Below are 18,763 nucleotides of genomic sequence, written 5' to 3'. Positions count from 1 at the left end.
ATGCTTTAAGTGCTGCATGAAACTGATCTTGCCATGTGATCTGTAAGTTCTTTGAATCATTAAGGAATTTTTTTTTATTGATTGATTTTTTTTTTTTTTTCAAAATTTCAAGTACACTTCAGGTGTTGTACTTGTACTACACTGTCCTCAGGCTCCAGCCTTGTTTTATATTGATTGTATTAAAACAAAGAAAACAATCTGAAGTTTTTTTTTATTTACCGGTCCGGCCCACCTGGGACTAGATTTCCCTCAATGTGGCCCCTGAGCTAAAATGAGTTTGACACCCCTGCTCTAGATGGTGCCATCTGACAAAAATCTTCATTTCTGCTTTAAAGGAACACTAAACAGTTTTTTTAACACTTTAAACTATTCCTTCAAAAGTGGGTTTAAGTGACCGTGTGAGTAGAAATTTCACCAACTTCACTTTGAACACCACTCTGCAGCCCTCTACTGCGCACCAGGCTAAAGGTCAAAGGTGACAGATCATTTGCTGCTGTGGCCCCCAGACTCTGGAACTCTCTCCCCCTGAGCCTGAGATCAGTGGACTCAGTGGACTCCTTTAAAAAGCAGCTGAAGACTCACTTGTTCAAGCTGGCTTTTGCTTGACCTTCATCACCCTCTCCTGGTTCTGCTCTCCCCACCTATTCCACCTTCCTCAGGACCCACCGATTTCCCTCTTTCCTATTCACTCTCTCTCTTTCTTTACATATTTTAATCACAATAGTCTATTTTTGCTCATTTTAAACATATTTTTAATCACCTTCTAAATTCTTTTTAATATTTAAAATTTTTTGTTTTTGTGAAGCGCCTCGTGATTTTTATCTTGAGAGGCGCTGTAGAAGAGATCTTTTCTTCTTCTATTGGCCAGTTACTGCACTTAAGTTTTGTGGAGCATGTAGGTGCTCTATAGGGGGAGGTCTTTACCTGCTTCATGGCTGTTAGCTGTAATGCTAACATATAGCTTTTTCAGTTCGCTAATCATCAATATAAAGCACAAGTAGAAAAAGAAGAAATTTGCTTTTTTTTTGTTGGCATCATGGTGAAGCCTGGACGTAAAAGTAATAGAGTAATGTCATTGGACGTGAAGTAAAGAGCTAAAATCAGAGTGAACATCAGCCGGGTTTGTGTTAGTTTGAGCTAAAAGAGGCTACAAAATCACGGACTGATGGTGACCTGGCTTTGTTGTTTCTGGACTTGTAATTTTTTTTTGTTCAACAGTGTGGATCTTTTTACTTTGTGGATTATTTTAGTATTAGTTGGGGGTTAGGGTTAGCATTAGCTAGTTGTTAGCAATAGCTACAGCAGGGTTGTTTACGACAGACTTTATAATTCCACTTTCAACCAGTAGGACAGAGGAACAGAAAACTGCTCAGGTGTTACTTTAGGACAATAAAACCCTTCTTGAACAGCACCTTTCTCCTAGTACAGATCAAAATTACTGCATTTGTATTAGCTTACCCCCGACATTATTTTTGTAAGTGCTATACAACTCCTTGACCCGTCTGTAGCGGAAGGCCAGCTTCCTCATCCAGTCAACCCCGCCACGGACCCCCGTAGCCAGGCACAGGTTGGCGCTGGTTGCAGCTGCATGGAAGCCATCAGTTGCAAAACTGTAAGTACTGTCAATAATAATAATATGTTTTATTTGAAAAGTCTGCTCTGGTGGAACAAAAACTTGATTATTGTTAATTATCATCAGAATGTTTAATTCAATTTTAAGAAAAAAGATTTCAAGTAGAAAAAAAGTCATCATGCAAACTAAATTAAATGAAATATTAACCTTAAGTCCTGGCCGTTGTCGTCTGATGATACGTCATCAATATGTACCTGATCACATTCCTGGAGTCACAAACACTCATAAGTCCATGCGGATAAATCAGAATCTAAACAATATTCACTTTGCCACTAGATGGCGGTAGTGACATCTCAGTGAGCAACTTTATTAATCTTTAAGTTAATGTGCAAACAAAAATGCAATTTTAAACACTTCTCTTAAAATTTAAGCATAAACGTAAAAGTTTTTTTTTTCCTACCTCCAGGTCGTTAAAAAACAAGTGCGTGTCGGCCAAGTTGAAGATCATTTCCTCCATCCTCAAACCAAGGGTCACCGCCATGGGAGGGTCCTGCAGACATGGGGGATTTCTAAATCACTAGAACTCAGCTTTTTCTGAAACACAGAAGCTGGAAACACCCTCTGCCTGAGCGGAGCCTGCCGGAGCCCGAATGTATGAGAACTGTTTGCCTGTGTGTGTGCGCGTGTGTGTGTGTGTGCTTGCGCGTGTTTGGGAGAGCACAGCCTGCCCTGCCAGCCTGAAACTCAGCTGCAAAAACCATCATCTGTGATAGACCAGCGGGGGTCGACAGCCTGTCGCACAGTTCGCTGACACTGTCAGACCGGAATAGAAAGAAACCAACAGGAAGGAGAGGGAAGGTTAGCGAGGGGGTGCATGCGCATGTACACACACACACACACACACACACACACACACACACACACACACACACACACACACACACACACACACACACACACACACACACACACACACACACACACACACACACACACACATTCCTGAGTGTCAGAAACAAAATCAAGGAAGGGTGAAAGCATTAAGCCTTTCCAGGTGCTGCAATTAGGCCAAAACTTTTAATAATATTTAAGTAATTATAAATATTCGTCTGGCTAATTTGACTATTTCTACACTAATTCCTTGAACTCTTAAAAATCCACACCTACTGATGTCCCAAACATCTTCCCTTGTTACAAATGAGCTATAAGCAGTCTGACTTTTTGTGTTTGCGTCCAGCAGATCTGACCTCGAACCACGTATGACAGGAATTTAGATCTGGTGGTCTCTGTGTCCATACTGTAAATGCTAGTTAGGGTGAGGTGCAAACAGAAGCAGCTGCCACGGATTCTCGCATCAGCAGAAAATAAGGTGAAAAAAAGGCCCCTGTAATTATTTAGAGAAGTATGTTGCATTAACAGGTCCCCCAAATTTAGTAAAAAAAAATCTTTTGCATATTAGAAATGGTTGGTTTTCAAATTTAAAGCAACACATTCTACAGAATAAAAAAATCAGCAAGCATAAACATTTAAATTAAAAACTATGGTAGAAGAATATAATAAATCTGGTCCAAACTTCACATTTTAATCTGAAAATAACATGATCCGTGTTCATTTCCACAAAAACACTCATGCTGCTGATTTTTATGTTTTTGGTGCAAATTCAGTTTGTGCTCAAATAAAGTTCAACGAAAATGTTTTAGTTTATAAAATACAAAACAGTTTTTTAACCACAGAAAACTTCTCATTTTTGGAATGCATATCACAAATGCACAAATGTCTCCACTTGAGTCCAAACGCACATCATGAAATCATCTTTCTGAGTCTGACTCAGCCTCTGAGGCCACATGTGTTTCTGCCCTACACACACACACATACACACACACGCGCACACACACACACACACACACACACACAAGTAACCGGGGCTTTTCTTATAAATCCAAACTGCCAAACATTAAATTTCACTGGTGTGGAGCAAAAAGGAAGCCCATCAGTCCCCACAAATGCCTATTTGTAAAGCGACTTGCCCTCAAAGTTCTATGAAGGTCTGGCTACATGCCCTCAGACCATGCCAGCTTTTGTTCTGCCAGGCAGAAACAGAACAGTAGAATGAACCAAATATGAAAAGCCTACACGGGGAGGCCAGTGGCCACACGGGTACCCACAGGAAACGACATCACCCAATAAAAATCTGCAGCCGTGGCCACATAGGATGATCCCAGATCGGTGCCAAGAACTATTAAATAAATGGAACTATAAACAGTGCAGCTAGTAAGTGAGAAAGTGACCACCAAACCAGTTCAGAGAGGACTGGAGTAAACACCATTCAGAGGTAGAAATGAGCACATTCAGGTTACGATTAGACTAATAAGAGTACTGACAGTTATTTATAGCTACATTTAAAGACTCGTTTTATAAACTATGCACTTATAAATTGAGCGTATCGTTCTTGGAGCAGTTAAAGTCCACTGAGAGGTACAAATGCCTGTGAACAACGAGTGCCCTGTTTGTTGTTGAGTTAGAGAATATGAGCTGATGGGGAAATGTAATTGGTTTTGGTCATTTTTGGAGAATATTTTGTACTTTTTTGGAAAGGAGGCGTGGAGTGACAGTCCAACCCGATATTTCGGAGGAGCAGGGGGGCTTTTCTCTGAGCTGTGAAGCTTTAGACCGGATCGTCACTCTTGATAAGGGGGTCGCAGAGGTTAGGCAGTCGAGCTCCAATGTGCTCTGCGGACCCGGTGAAGCCTTCCAACCTCGCCTGCTGAGGCATTTTGTAGGGGTGCAGCAGGAGTATTGGGTACCAGGGTGACGTTTAAGGGCAATCTGGTGTTGAAACAGTCAGTAAGAGCTGTGTCCACGTTCTCACTGCTAGAGCAGGTAGGACTCTGCCAGGGTGCCCCCCCATCACTGATCCTGTTTAGTGTGAAGGAAGGTTCTCATCAACTTTTTGCAGATGATGTTGTCCTGTTCTGATGTCATGGTTCTCAACCCGAGAAAGGTGGACTGCTTCCTCTGGATTGAAAGGGTTTGAGTATGGGTCATGACAGGACACACACTGCAACATTCGTGGAAAAGTTATACAAGTGATTCTGTCGTAATTTCCGAGGTATTGGAATGCTTTGTCCCACTTTCTCTCATTTGTTTTGCCTTTTTTCTTGTATTTTCATGTTTTGTTGCATTCAGTTTTATTTGTTAATGCCCACTTTTTCTGACTAACTCATTACTAAATGGAGAAGCGCTCCGGGAGGTTGCCAGACAATAAGCGATTATTTTCAGAAGATATTTTGTCTCGACCCAGAGAGTGAAAATATTACCAGGTTTTGGAGGCGGATTATTACCTTGCCATATTTTTGTGCATAGGAGCCTGTGAGCAGAGAGTGGAAGACGATGATCGTCTCGTCCAGATCCCACACAAACACCCTCTGCAGAACAAATAAAAGAAACTGATTTCTCTGCTCAGTTCTTCTCCAGCAGAAGGTCAAAACTGAAAGTCAGAACAAATCTCTAGTGACGCTTGAATTGATAATCCGGTCAGTGCTCTTGGTTCTCAGTGAGAACATGTTTTTCAGTCACTTACCTCCAGGTCACTGTCAGGGGGAGGAGAGGGGTTGTTTTTGCGGCCTCTGCCACGAGACTTGGACCCCCCACTCCGGCAGGCTCTGTCATCCAGCTCTTTGATGGGCGTGGAGGGGCTCTGCACTGTATCAAAGTCCCCTGAGAGTCAACAGAACCACAGTTATGCTTGAATGGTAAATATTTGGCACAATCAAACTACCTTCACTGTATTGTGAAAGCAGTGAAGACATGTTTAAAACAGCTTCCATTAGAATGCCGTGTCCACGTTAGGAAGAGCAATAACTCAGACTTTTACAGAGCTTTGGCAAGTTTAATAATTCACAGTAATTGCTCTGAAAGATCCACTTAAACTCTCGAAAGAAACCTAAACAAAAGGTCCGCTGGAAAATGTAGGATTCAGATTTAAAGGAAGTGTGCAATAATTCAAACACATTATGTAATCAGATGATTCCTAACAAAGCATATAATCGATATTCCGAATGCATGGAAAAACACAGTAGAGGCCTACAGATGGACATTCCACTCGAGCACACCCTTGCAGTGCTATATGCACCCACTGCTGCTCAGTAACCAGAACCAGACTCGGGTTTTCGGGGCTCGTACGGAGAGAGAAAGGAGAGCGAGAGGGAGGGGGTGGATGAGGAAGACTCAAATAATGTAACAAATCAAACAAAATCTTTGAGACCACCCATCAAATTGCTGTTAAATGACTTGCCACTTTGACGTGTGTTTCTGTGTGAAAGTTACAGCTTTCTGAGTGGCCTCAGTTTAGAGAAAAAGCTTTTACATTCAAGAGTGTTGATGTGCTAACAGCTAATACGTCGTTTATCAAGCACCAGTAAACTAATAACAGCTGATGCCATGTAATTAATTGTTCTGTAAGGTTATTTATAGGGATGTGTATTGGTGAAATTCTGGCGATACGATACGTATCACATTCAGGGGAGACAGTACGATATGTTGCGATACATTCAGCCAGACGATTTTAACAATTTTTTTTAGACTGTTTTGTAGGAAAATTCAATTAACAGTCCAAACTGATACGTAACATGTTTAACGTGAGGTATCGGAACCACGATAGAGGGATTTACGTTTCAGTGGTGGAAACAAAACCCATTGCACACTGCTGCCAACTAGTGGTCAGCGTTTGAATTGCACACAAAAAGATTGCATGTAAATTATTCCAAAAATGTGATACACAGCTTTTGAATACCAGTATAGCGTTGCAGGAAAAATCACAATATATTGCCATATCGATATTTTCTTACATCCCTAGTTATTAATAAGGATACATTTTCTGCACACCTGGGTGAAGTTCTGCAGCCTGTCCTGTCATAGCCTGAGTGTGATCCTGCAGCTGGTAAGCTGCCGTGGAGCTGGTGCTGTCCACGCTGTTGGAGGTGACGTACGTCCCGTAGGTGGAGGCAGGGTAATACTGCGCATACTGGTTTTGGCCAAATGTTGTGTATGAGGGATAATCCTGCAGATGATAACACAGATTAGCAAGCAGGGAAAACATAGGAGTAATAGCCGTTTCTACTATAGGAGTTCCAGGAAATGTCTGGGATAGGGAAGAGTGACCGGGAGGTACGATGGCTCTGTCCTCCCAGCCGTTGGGTCTCCATACAAAATCGTCCCTTTCAGGACTTTGAAGCCGGGCGTACACTGTGCGACTTTTTCACTTTTTTGAGCCGATTTTACACTCGTGCGAGAATCCATGAGATCGGGGCGAGTTTTGCGCCGAGCGTCGTGTAGTGTACAGGGGGTTATGAGAGGCGATTAACACCACGTGACCAGCTACCGATCAGCAGTCATGAGCTCGCACAGACTTCTGGCGTGTTTAATATTTCGCTCATCCCTCATGAGGTTATCGCACTGTTGAAGCGGCGCTGCGAGCAGCTGTGACCCAAAAAGTATCAGAACCGCTCACGGCGCATGCGCAATCCTGCATCAACGCTGCTCGCCCGCTAATTCCCTAACACACGCTGTTCGTTTTTATTTCTACACATTTTTTTACTCACAAAGATTGTCAAGAAAGCGTGTTTGTCGTGTTCATGTCAAATTAAACTGATCACAAAACACAGATTTACTTTCTTTATTTAGTTTTCCTCATCCAACCCCCATAAATCCCTGTGTGTCCTCCTGCAGCACTCCCGAAGGACAACAGGCAAGACAAGACAAAAAAGTCTGACGTGTTGAGTAAAAACTGCTATTTTTAGCATATTTTTAGGGCCGACGTGTTGCTACCAGACGTACAGTGTGAGCAGTCAAATCGCATCCGAGAACTGGGTCGTGCAATGTGAGTGCATGACTCGTGAGATCTGCCCTGCGAGGAAGTCGTACAGTTTGAGCTGAAGCTGAGTGCTACGAGTGAAAAAGTCGCACAGTGTCCGCCCAGCTTAAGACGTCAGCATTTCACGACCGTTTCAACAGTGAGTGATGTCACTGATCAGTGCCAGAGACCATCCATGTACATTACATGAAAAAGTTAAATTCTCTCACACATCATAATTTAGTCGATTCAGGTGATGTAAAAAGAAGTGTTCAATGATCAGAAGAAGTGCCGTTTCTTTAGGGTGCTCTGCAAGACACCACAAAGCACTGTGAGGTATGGCGTTGGGGCGGGAGTCCCGCCGCGTTTTTTAAGGTTGGGAGTTTAGGAGAGGTGAGTTTAAAGCAGCATCAACGCTACTTATTTTCTTTTCCTTTAATTCAGCTTCACCATTAACGCTTCCAATTTTACAAATTCCAGGTTTTTTAGCCACACCTGCTGATGTCATTTCCTAAAGAGTTACAACCAATCAGTATGTGTTAACCACAAGTCCTGCCCAGTGACCCTATAGGGCCATTTCAGAGCACATACCCTTGTTCTGGTACTCTGTTGATCCCTGAAATGTCGTGGAAATTTGTCATTTCAGGGAAATAGAGACACGGGAATGCCATAAAGGTCTGGTACAATTATTTGGAAGTTCTGATAACGGAAACGATCCCAGTGTGTGCTAATTTTGCTTTTTGTGCCCCAAATGATTTCAACAGATTTGTTCTGATAACTTGTGTAATACAACACACACACACATGTGTAATACAACACACACACACATGTGTAATACAACACACACACACACACACACACACACACACACACACACACACACACACACACACACACACACACACACACACACACACACACACACACACACCAAACCTAGCCTTTTCTCATGTAAACAGCCACATCTATCATAGACAGAAATTGAAATCCCCTTCTAAGCATTTTACAACCACAAAACGATTCATCATTTGGACGAAGTCAAATATTCAAAACAAAACTCTTTCACAAGAGTTGCGTTTCCCATGTTGCAGAGTAGTGAGCTTTCTTTTTTCATTCTACCCTGAGGAAGCTGTGCTGGAGTGTGGCTGTAAAATCACTTTCAAACACTGTTGCAACCAAAAAAAGAACCATTTACTTCAACTGTTTTATCTGTTCTGGTTATTGGACTCTTGTTCTCAGTGTGCACGAGTGTGCATTACCTGCTGTGTAGCAGTGTAGTTGGCAGGGTTGGACACAGAGTTGTTGGTGGCGTAGAGGCCTGAGGAAGCAGTGAAACTAGAACCTTTCAATGAAAAACAAGAACAGAGAAGACAGAAATCACACCTACTGGAAATTATTTCTTACATTACAAAGACATTATTATTATACAGATTTATAAAACATAAAGGAGTGTTCTGATCATCATAAGACTAAATACCCAAAATAATACCCAATCAAAATATAAAACAGAAGTTTTACACTGTAAAACTGATTCTTTTCTTTTTTCCTGTGAGCTGACCTGGCATCTGATAGGGGGAGTAGGCCGTCTGTCCGGGCTGAGGGGTGGTGAAACCGGGGCTGTAGCTGAGGCCCGTCTGTAGAGGAGACTGACTCTGGGTTAAACTGCTCTCTGTCTTAATCCCTGGAAGCATCATTCCCAGGTCTGTGACAGGGACAATAAAGAATAATAATAATGTTAGAACAAGTGAAAGCATTAGCATGTTTGTGATTAAATACCTGCCTTGCTTTGCTCTCTACATATAACATTTCTGCTTAAATAATGGAATGTTTTCATAAAGATGCGTTTGATGATGCAGGATTGTATAAAAATAGGATATTTTAGGATTTTGATGTCCTGGAACAGTCACCATATTTCTACAGTAGCCTAGATAGGACAAACCAGACTGAACTTAAACTTTGAATGTAGCTAGGTCCTGTACGTCTTGTCTAACAAAGTGTTCAACAATATTTTTAAACTGTAAAAATCATCTGACTTACTTCAAGAATGTTCCTTTTTTCCCCTCTTTGAACAACATTTGATTTGCAACCTGTAGCCTATTTCTTTGTATTTCTCTTTTTTTAAATTATGGAGAACAATAACCTAAAGCTGCTTCGGAGATTTAAGCTGATCAATATCTGAATGGCATCTATCAGGGATACAGTAGACCCTGCAGGGTAAGCATAACATGACATAACATGCAGCTAAATTAGGATGCAGGCTTAATACTTCAGTTCTTAATCCACTGTCTGGTATGGCAACTGCTCTGAGACGGACTAAAAGATATGACTAACCACAGCTTCCCTTCTCTAGAGGACATGTGTACCAGTAGCACTAAAGGACCTAATTTATCCAGTCTGAACTCTTCACCCTCATTCCTTCAGGCAAGAACTTGAGCAGGTTTAAATCCAAACAACAAAGCAAAAGGACAGTTTTGACAAGGCTGACTGTTCCTTAATCAGGTAACATGTCTTACATGATTTCTTCTCTAAAGTACCAATTTCTGAACACGACTCATATTTTTTAGAGACTTTTATGTATTACTTTTGCTGAAAGTTTCAATTTAAATTATTTTTTGGTTAGATAAAGGGTGTACATCTACAGGATTCTCATTTAGGGTAATACTACTAATAGCAGGTACAATACCTGGTAGCTGGACAAATAATTAAAGATCAAGTTCACTCATATTTTTAATAAATTTGTAGTGGTCTCTTGTAGGAACAAATGCCTTGTAAGTTGTTCTCTGGGAAACAACAAAGCTCAGATGCTCCTGGTTTAGACTGTGGAAGTCAGCTGGAGGAGTAAGTGGCTTTAGATGAGTCTTATCTTGTGATATTTGGACATCTTGCCTCTGATTGGTTAGCAGCAATGCAGCTTTTCCAGTGACTGTTTTATCTTCACAAAAAACACAAGCATGGAGGAGTTCTGCTACTGTATCTGGGGGGAGTTGCTAATGCTAACGGATAGTTTCTACTAGCTGAGGTGTTTCCTGGAAGCTAAACCAACAACAGTCTTCCTCGTCACGAGTCAAGATGGGTGAGACCATGAATGTTAAGTGGCAATGTGACGTAGATCCGTCTGGCTTTTCTGAACCAAGCGTTTTTACGTCCGTTTCCTATCAGAAGCTAATGCAGGAGATAGGTGTAGAAGACTATTTTAATGTTCAGCCTGCATGTTAAAACCAGAGTGACTGATGATTTTCAAAAGCTATAGGTACAAAATGGTTTCTCAGTGAACCTACTCTTAAAAAAACTAAACCCCTTCACTATTTTGCATCATTTTGAGAAAACTAACAAATCTATTAACTTTTCAGGTGTGTGCTAACCTACTTGCACCATTATAGATGGAACAAAAAAATGGCTAAACATCCAAATTGCTTAAAAAATGCTCAGAAAAAATGTTTTGCATATGGAAAAGTGGTCTGTTTATGCAAATGAAATATGTACATCTTCTGACATTTCATAAAAGAAAATCAGTTGTGATTGATAACATGCTAAACATGTCCATTGTTCCCAGCATGCAAATACAACAGAATCAAAAAATGAACATAAATGTATTACTGTCTAAAAAAAATCTGTTGTTTGGTTGAACTGTGTAGAGTAGTTACTTTATTATTTAACTATAGATAACTGGTATTATTGAAGTGTTAAACAGAGCTAAAACACTTAATGGTTTCACTTAAAAAGCACACATGTTCAAATCACATTCAGAAACCTTTTGTTTTACTTGGACTGAAAAATGGACTTGTGTTCATTTGCCATGCTGTTGTTGGCAGGCATTTGAGATTTCATTGTGTTACAGCTTAGACGTTATCCAAGCGGATTAAATAACAAAATGTATTACCTGCGGTCATGTTATGCTTTTATATGTTCTGTGAGCATTTAAACACAAACACATTTTTAAAGCTGCCCTTTTCTCTTTAAGTTTCAGCACTTAAAATTTTAACTACATTAAAAGCTATAATTCACGTGTTGCAATGACACATTTTAGTGTTAAAAGTTGACAGTTTGTGTTAAAATGGGTTACACATCGAATGTGTTGGAATGAACTCAAAACGTGTCGTCCCTGAGCACACTCGGCACATGTTCAAAAATGACACAACGTGTTATTTTTGACACATCTGTCTTTGCAGTGTGGTAGCAAGCAAAGTTTAACCAGAATAAATGAATGCTTATGGATACCGTAGGTGGACAATCCGTAGGCCTGTCCTGTCTGTGAGTAGGCGGTATACATGGTTGACTGCTGCATGCTGCTGAACTGAGGTTGGCCGGCGTACGTTGGCATGGGAGGTGCTGCCGGCGTGGACAGGATGTGAGGGTAGGGCCTGAGAAAAGAGTGGGGAGGTTAATATCTGACGTGCAAATGAGTAAGTATATATAAAGTTTCTTCAAATGTTAGAGACTTACTTTGATGGGTAGAGAGGAGGGGAGTACTGGTGGGCTGAGCGAGGGCTGTACCCACTGCTGGTGATCACTAAAAACAGAATGATGATCAAAGTAATTCGAGAAAAGGTTCAAAGTCAGAGTCAGAAATGCCTTTACAGCAAGCACGACTCTGAACAGAGGGAGTTATTCAGTAGAGAGAGCCCCTCATAGTGGGCCTCACAGTAAAACAATGTATTTTTGTGGTCATTGAGATGTCAGAGCGCTTTACTGACAAACACCCCACTGCTTCTAAACCCTCTCTCAATGGCCTCAAACCCCAGAAGATGTGTAAAAATGTCTCATCACTGTGCCAGCCTCCGATGAACCAATCCAAGGACAGGCAACAGTTCAGCGGATTAGGGCTTTCTGCAGGGCTACCGCACAGATTAAATAGATGATGTTTGAGGGGATTGGTGTGTGTGTGTGTGTGTGTGTGTGTGTGTGTGTGTGTGTGTGTGTGTGTGTGTGTGTGTGTGTGTGTGTGTGTGTGTGTGTGTGTGTGTGTGTGTGTGTGTGTGTGTGTGGGCGAGTGAGAAATGGGTTTTACCTGAGCCTGCGTACGTATCCAGTGATGCGTCGCCTGTCGTAGTGACTGTATCGCTGTTGTTCAAAGGCTCTGTTTTTACTTAAAGGAAAAAGAATGATATCAGTGTTGGAGCGTGACGTTAAAGATGCTTCATAAAACAAATGAAAAGTAGAAAGTCTGACTGGATAGAGTAGAAAATACCATGCATTTCCAAATATGAGAGCAAAATTGTGCATGCAGGGTTTCCATTTTAATAGCGAATGAACTCCACAACCCCAATTTAAAGATAAACGATACAAAGCCTAGACAGCTGCACATTTTCTTCCTTCTTGGCTTTGTCAAACTCGAAAAGCAAAAAAAATTCTGACAAACTTAAAAATACATGAATGCACGTTAAATCTCAAGGAAGGACTTGTGCAATTTGACCCCCTGATGAAGGTGGAAACCTTGCAAATACCGTAGTCGATAAGACGATGACACGCGTAGTCATTAATTCAAAATGGCATTCGAAAATAAACACAGCACTGCAAAAGAAAGCCAATCAGAGCGGTTTGAGCAGAAAATATAAACAGGGTTCATCTCCACAGAGCAAGCCCCGTTACATTCAGGATGTAGGACTCTCTTGAATTCACACACATGCACCTCTGTACCATAGTCCTTGGACCCCGAGGATGGAGACGGGCTGCTGCAGCCCAGCAGCCAATCAGCCGTGTTTAGAACGGTCATGCTTTCACCTATAGGAGTGCAAGTTATACTCATTCAGTATAGATCACTCTGAAAACTAATTATCTCATAAAACATCTGCAGAAAAGTTCAACATAAAAACACATTTGTTGTTTTTCTGTCAGAGTATCAAGACGATTGTGGAAGTTGCATCTTTTTTATGCCAAGACCGTTTATTGAACGTATTATGAGGATTCCCTGTAGACCAATAGGTGATTTCATCAATAGACTAACTTATGTTAAAATATATGTTAAAACTGGCCAGTTTACGGTTTTGTTGTACTTAATATGCTGGGAACATTCAGTCGTTTGATTCATTTGAATACTGTGGCAAAGAAAATATATCAGCCACAGTAATCTTCCATTCACTCTTGATTTGAGTTTCTTAATTTGATCCATCAAGAAACTCAAACCAAGAGTGAATGGAATAATATTGTGGTTGATTTTAGCACATTTTACACTAATCAGACCAACTCTGTTCGATAAAAAAGCAAATGAAATGTACTTACTCGCTTTATTAAACAACTAAGAAGATTATTATTTTCTTAAACAAAGTTTGAATGAAGGCAGCTGGACTTCTTTGGTTTCTTGAAGCTGTTTCGCTTCCCATCTGAAGAGCTTGTCAATTCTGCCTGGATGATGTGAGAGTCAAGCTTGTAAACTGTAGATGTCTAATGTTGTTTAATAACCTGAAACTACTTATGAATACCCTCTTATCCCCAGAAGAGTTGTTTAAGTCATTAGTCCTTACTGTGTGTGAATGGTTGTTTTGATTAGATGCAGGAGGTTGTGGCCTGGACAACATTCCAGTAAACTTTAAACCCAACATCCTCAGACAGAAATGGTCCATCCAAAAGAGAAAACAACCAAACAGAAGCTTAGTGGCGTCATTTATGCAGTCCAATGCAGTGTGGACGGTCAGAACTTTACATAGGGGAATCCAAAAGGGTTCCAATGAAGGAAACTGGACTTCTTTGGTTTCTTGAAGACATTTGGCTTCTTATCCGAGGAGCTTTGTCAATTCCACCTGGAATATGGGAGGGTCAAGTTTATAAGCTGTAGCTCTCTATTGTTATTTATCAAGCCGAAACTACTAAATAACAATAGGGGAAAACAACAACTACTACTACACAAGCACATAGGAGAGCCATCTCTTCAGGGTAAGACTCTGCAGTCCACTTCCACCTGAAGGACCAGGGACACACTTTTGAAGATGACACAGTACACATTCTTGACAGAGAGGTTGGATGGTTTGAGGGAGGAGTAAAAGAATGTGTCATGAGTGTGTTTACATGCAGCCAGTAACCCTTTTAAAACCCGAATATTCACAATAACCCGGTTCCGCAGGTCCATGTAAACACCACCAAAAACCCGGATATGCTCATAACCGGGTTTTTAAAAACCCGGTTACTACACCTGGGGTAACCCTTTTCTAACCCGAATGTTTGGTCGTGTAAACGCATATCGGGATATCCCCATCAAAGCGTGTGTTCTGTGCATGCTCTGTTCGCAAGGAATCTTGGTCTTTTGAGTAGCGAGACGTCTTGTATGCGCCAGAACACCGGAAGTAAACAACAAGTTGGGAGCAACATGGCGAGTCGCGGCACAGCACCACACTTTTGGAGTGACGAAGAAACTAAAGCGCAAACAAACGCGGTCGCTACCTCTTCCGAACTGGGAAACATGTTGTTGTTTTCATGGGTACCGGAACAAGAAGAACCGGAAATGACGCATATTGCATCTGGACGTAGTCCATACGTCCTGACGCTACCCCAACGTCCGCAGTTAAATCGGGTTATGCAAGTTAGGGGTAACTCTTTCTATTTATGCTTGTAAACGGGTTATTCTGATCAACTTAGAAACCCAAATACCGACCTTAACCCGATCATAACCCGGATATTGGCTGCATGTAAACGTAGTCTATGTCAAATGGGAAAATCCCAAACAGAGGAGAAGGCCTCAAGTTTCACCTCTTCAGCGTGTATAATGCAGCTCTGAATCTATTTCCAAGACAGAAACAAGGTCATACCCCCCTGCATTTAATCAAAACACCCACCCATACACAATAGGGGCTAACGACTTCGATGACAACTCAGGAGGAGGAGTGGATATTCATTCAGCTCGTTAAGCAACAACAGACATAAACTTGACTCTACCATATTCCAGTTGATAAAGTGCCTCTGATGAGAAGCAAAACGTCTTCAAGAAACCAAAGAAGTCCAGCCAGTGTCCTCCAGTGGAACCTCTTTATAGATTACAATGACCTGGATGACTGCAAACCTTCACCAGCATATTATTATTTTCTGTAAATATTACAAATATACAGATATTTCCTAATCTGTTCAAGTTCCAACGCTAAGAGAAACTTGTTAGGAGCAGGTTTGCCATTTAACAGCAACAGTGTTTGTTTGTTTTTCTTTGAACATGATTAAAAGTCATAATCAGAAACCACACGAGAAGTCAGCTTCATTCAGGACAGCTTCATTAATCCCCTCAGGGAGCAATCCAGCCCATTCGACCAGCTGTAATGAAGACAAATGAGTTGCTATGGAGATGGCCCGTGGGCCTGAGTGCTGGCTGATGCTAAGTGAGGGGAATGTTGGTTATGTAGCTTGTTTTGGCTGCATGTGAGCAGTCCCGACTCTGTCTGCTTTAACTATCAACTCTGAGCTCATCTAAAAATGACCTGATGTGCTTTCATTCAGTCTGAGTTTGGGGTTCATCTGCTTTGAGGACTTATTTCTGCAGACGCATCAACATTTTAATAATTTTTTTTCCATCATTTTACCATTTCAAGGGTTGTAAAAATCAAAAATTCACTCAACAAAAGCACTGCACACCAGTGTTGTGACTTTTAATGCATAAAAGATTAAAGGAGTAGAAAAACAGATAAAAGGTATAATATTAAACAAAAAACTAGCCCAAAGAGCTAGCTGGTGCTGACATCTAAGAGATGCTTCACTGCTCTTGTAGAGGGAATAGTTTCCAGTGGGATTTTTGGCTTTCAGTAGAATCTGAAAACACACAAACACACTCCGCCAAGCGGTTAGTGGAGAAGTGATTTTCTGTGTGTTTACTCACATTCTCTAGTGGTTTACTCAAAACCTCACGGCAGAGTGTGTGTGTTCTTGAGTCTGGATATATGTCTCTAATACTTTCACAATAAAAGTCCTAAAATGTGCTTTTGATTGTCTACATGTTCGACCTGATTAGAACGCAAATGCTTTTTGCCCGGATTGACTCAAAATGAACCCTCTAGCCCAAGTGGGGCCCAAGACCAAAGCGCTGTCCTAAAACAACTCCAAAATCAAAAATGCAATAGATTCATGATAACACTGGTTTCAACCTTTGTGTCGTCATTAAATTGTGCAATTTTTTTACACTCAGCAGCTGTTTTCACATGCAAACTTGTTACAAAGCACTCCTGTAGTAGCCTACAACCTAGACCGTCATTTACAGAAGCAACATTGATGGTCTAGCAACGCTCCATTGGAACCTCACAACCCCAGCCAGTATTGTGGCTGGCTAATTACAGCGCGTTGATTTAGCAAACCGATGTATTATTTTATGTTTTATGTATAGTCTTCCACAATGTAATGGCAGACTACACCGATGACTGACATCTGTAGCGGTGCAATCACAGCATTCTATTGGTTTGGTGGGCGAATCACAGCACTGTTGGTGGGCGGGATGTTATTGATAAAACAAAGATGAGACGGCTGGTTTGAATCAGCTTTGGCTTTTCTTTGAGTCAAGAGCAAATAGAGATAATTAAGTTTATTAAGAAAAAAGGATGAATTTGTATCTTCTATGACGGAGTAAGGCAGACTGTCTCGCGGACTGACATCCGTGGCAGTGAGTATGTCATGTTGTTTGCTATCCAATAGCATGTGGAGACAGTTTAACAGACAACTGTAAATCCCGCCCCATGACTGACAGCCTTCAATGAACCGTGGCCACACTATATATTTACATATATGGGATAGCTTGCCAGGCTACCCCGTAACGCATTTTGTAGAATGTCTGCCGAATTTCCATGTAATGCAAAACTGAATGCATTGTAATAATATAAAAAAGAACTGGCATGAATTGCTATAAATAGTCTGAGATAATTTTTTTTAGCACAGTAGAAATCCACTGAGCTTGCCTCGTGATCAGAACTGATCTCCATTTCTACAAACTTAGGTTGTTTATAGACCTATCCACAACAGGAAGTACAGCCATTGTTATGCAGAACCCTTTTGAGAATATCTAAACCATCCCCGTTTAGTTTAAACTGGTTTTTGATACTGGACGGGGCTTTTGTGATCACAACTGTATTGGTAAACATTTCTGAGCGTGTTCTCAGCTTATAAACAGCACTCCCTTGCCTTCCTGAGTCATTCTCACCATCAGTGTTTGTCGGAATGTTCCATCCCAGGAGGTCTTGCCGGATAATAAATGCTTAAATAATGCCAGTTGGGATTCCCAGTCTTGCATAGAAGAAAGAAAAGGACTAGAGCCCAGATGAAAATGTAAAGCAACCCTCTGCATTCTTACCTCCTGTTCCATTGGTGGTGATGGAGGGGCTGCCGAGGTTGCTCTTGTCCAGCTTGGAGCCTGCTGGATCTCCACCTCCCACGTGGTTATGAGGACTGGCTAGGTCCTGCATTTCCATAGACCTAATGGTGAGGAGCATGGACGGAGGGAGTTAGAGAGGATGAACTGTCATTTTTTAACAAACAGCAGATGATTATGTTAGGATCCCAGTGTGGACATCAGCGACGAGCCTGATGTGCACGCTGGGATCCCATGCTGCTCAGCACCAGTTAGCTCACATTAGCTTGTGTTCAGAGGTGCTTTTATGGAGCAGTTGTGTGTGTGTGTGTGTGTGTGTGTGTGTGTGTGTGTGTGTGTGTGTGTGTGCGCGCACTTCTGGGCTCCCAAAGCCAGCCAGCATGCTTTTTTTCTACAATGTGCTCTGCATGCATGGCTGGGATGAAGGTGGTGATGTGTGTGAGTGAGAGAGAGAATAATTGGATTTGAACAAATTAGAAAAAAAGGGTTAAAACATTTGCATTATGTTGTGTATTTAGATCGTAATTACTTGCTGCCATGGCAACAACGGCTCACTCTTAGGTTGATAAGATTTTACCAAAAGGTGAAGTGTGTTTAGAAAACCAACATAACACGCCACCGCAGACCCGCAGTCTGACATGCCGTTTGGCAGAAGACAATTTATAGTCAAGTCAGTCTTTTTTGTTGATTTTACCTCTGTGAACGTGTGTGTGTGTGTGTGTGTGTGTGTGTGTGTGTGTGTGTGTGTGTGTGTGTGTGTGTGTGTGTGTGTGTGTGTGTGTGTGTGAGAGAGAGAGAGAGAGAGAGAGCCCGGAGTCATGCTACCCACAGGTTAGGTCACACTGATGCTTTTGTGTGGGACATCAAAGCCCAAGATGACAGAGATGGAAGGAGAGTCACAAATATGAGCTGCTGTGCAAGAGAGCGCACATCTTTGTGATGATGTGGGAGCAGAAACTTTTAGATAGTACCACCACACAACACAACTCCACAGTCAGGGAGACAGGCAGAACAGTCTGCAAACACCAGCAGGACAGAAAAACGAGCTGAGCGGTAAAAAATGTTCAAAAAG

The 18,763-nt window shown here is 41.5% G+C and overlaps 1 protein-coding gene across 7 annotated transcripts in view; it reads right to left on the bottom strand.

The window, feature by feature from the left end:
• Positions 1-18,763, bottom strand: part of eya4 (EYA transcriptional coactivator and phosphatase 4) — a 94,780-nt gene that overhangs the window by 4,414 nt on the left and 71,603 nt on the right. For 6 of the 7 annotated variants that reach the window (XM_070542519.1, XM_054747856.2, XM_054747855.2 and 3 more), the window contains 13 exons: positions 17,674-17,795; positions 13,062-13,145; positions 12,433-12,510; positions 11,868-11,934; positions 11,643-11,785; positions 8,983-9,126; positions 8,684-8,766; positions 6,458-6,632; positions 5,154-5,290; positions 4,915-4,998; positions 2,034-2,123; positions 1,781-1,839; positions 1,459-1,619 (listed from right to left, as the gene is read on the bottom strand). In XM_070542519.1, the coding sequence (XP_070398620.1) occupies positions 1,459-1,619; positions 1,781-1,839; positions 2,034-2,123; positions 4,915-4,998; positions 5,154-5,290; positions 6,458-6,632; positions 8,684-8,766; positions 8,983-9,126; positions 11,643-11,785; positions 11,868-11,934; positions 12,433-12,510; positions 13,062-13,145; positions 17,674-17,795 (1,427 nt within the window). The remainder of the gene's footprint in view (positions 1-1,458; positions 1,620-1,780; positions 1,840-2,033; positions 2,124-4,914; positions 4,999-5,153; positions 5,291-6,457; positions 6,633-8,683; positions 8,767-8,982; positions 9,127-11,642; positions 11,786-11,867; positions 11,935-12,432; positions 12,511-13,061; positions 13,146-17,673; positions 17,796-18,763) is intronic. The other variant, XM_054747858.2, reaches the window with a different exon arrangement.

The sequence above is a fragment of the Nothobranchius furzeri genome, chromosome 2, assembly GCF_043380555.1.
Source record: "Nothobranchius furzeri strain GRZ-AD chromosome 2, NfurGRZ-RIMD1, whole genome shotgun sequence".
NCBI lineage: Eukaryota > Metazoa > Chordata > Actinopteri > Cyprinodontiformes > Nothobranchiidae > Nothobranchius > Nothobranchius furzeri.
Note: the sequence above shows the minus strand (reverse complement) of the source record. Positions and strands in the feature narration are given on the sequence as shown.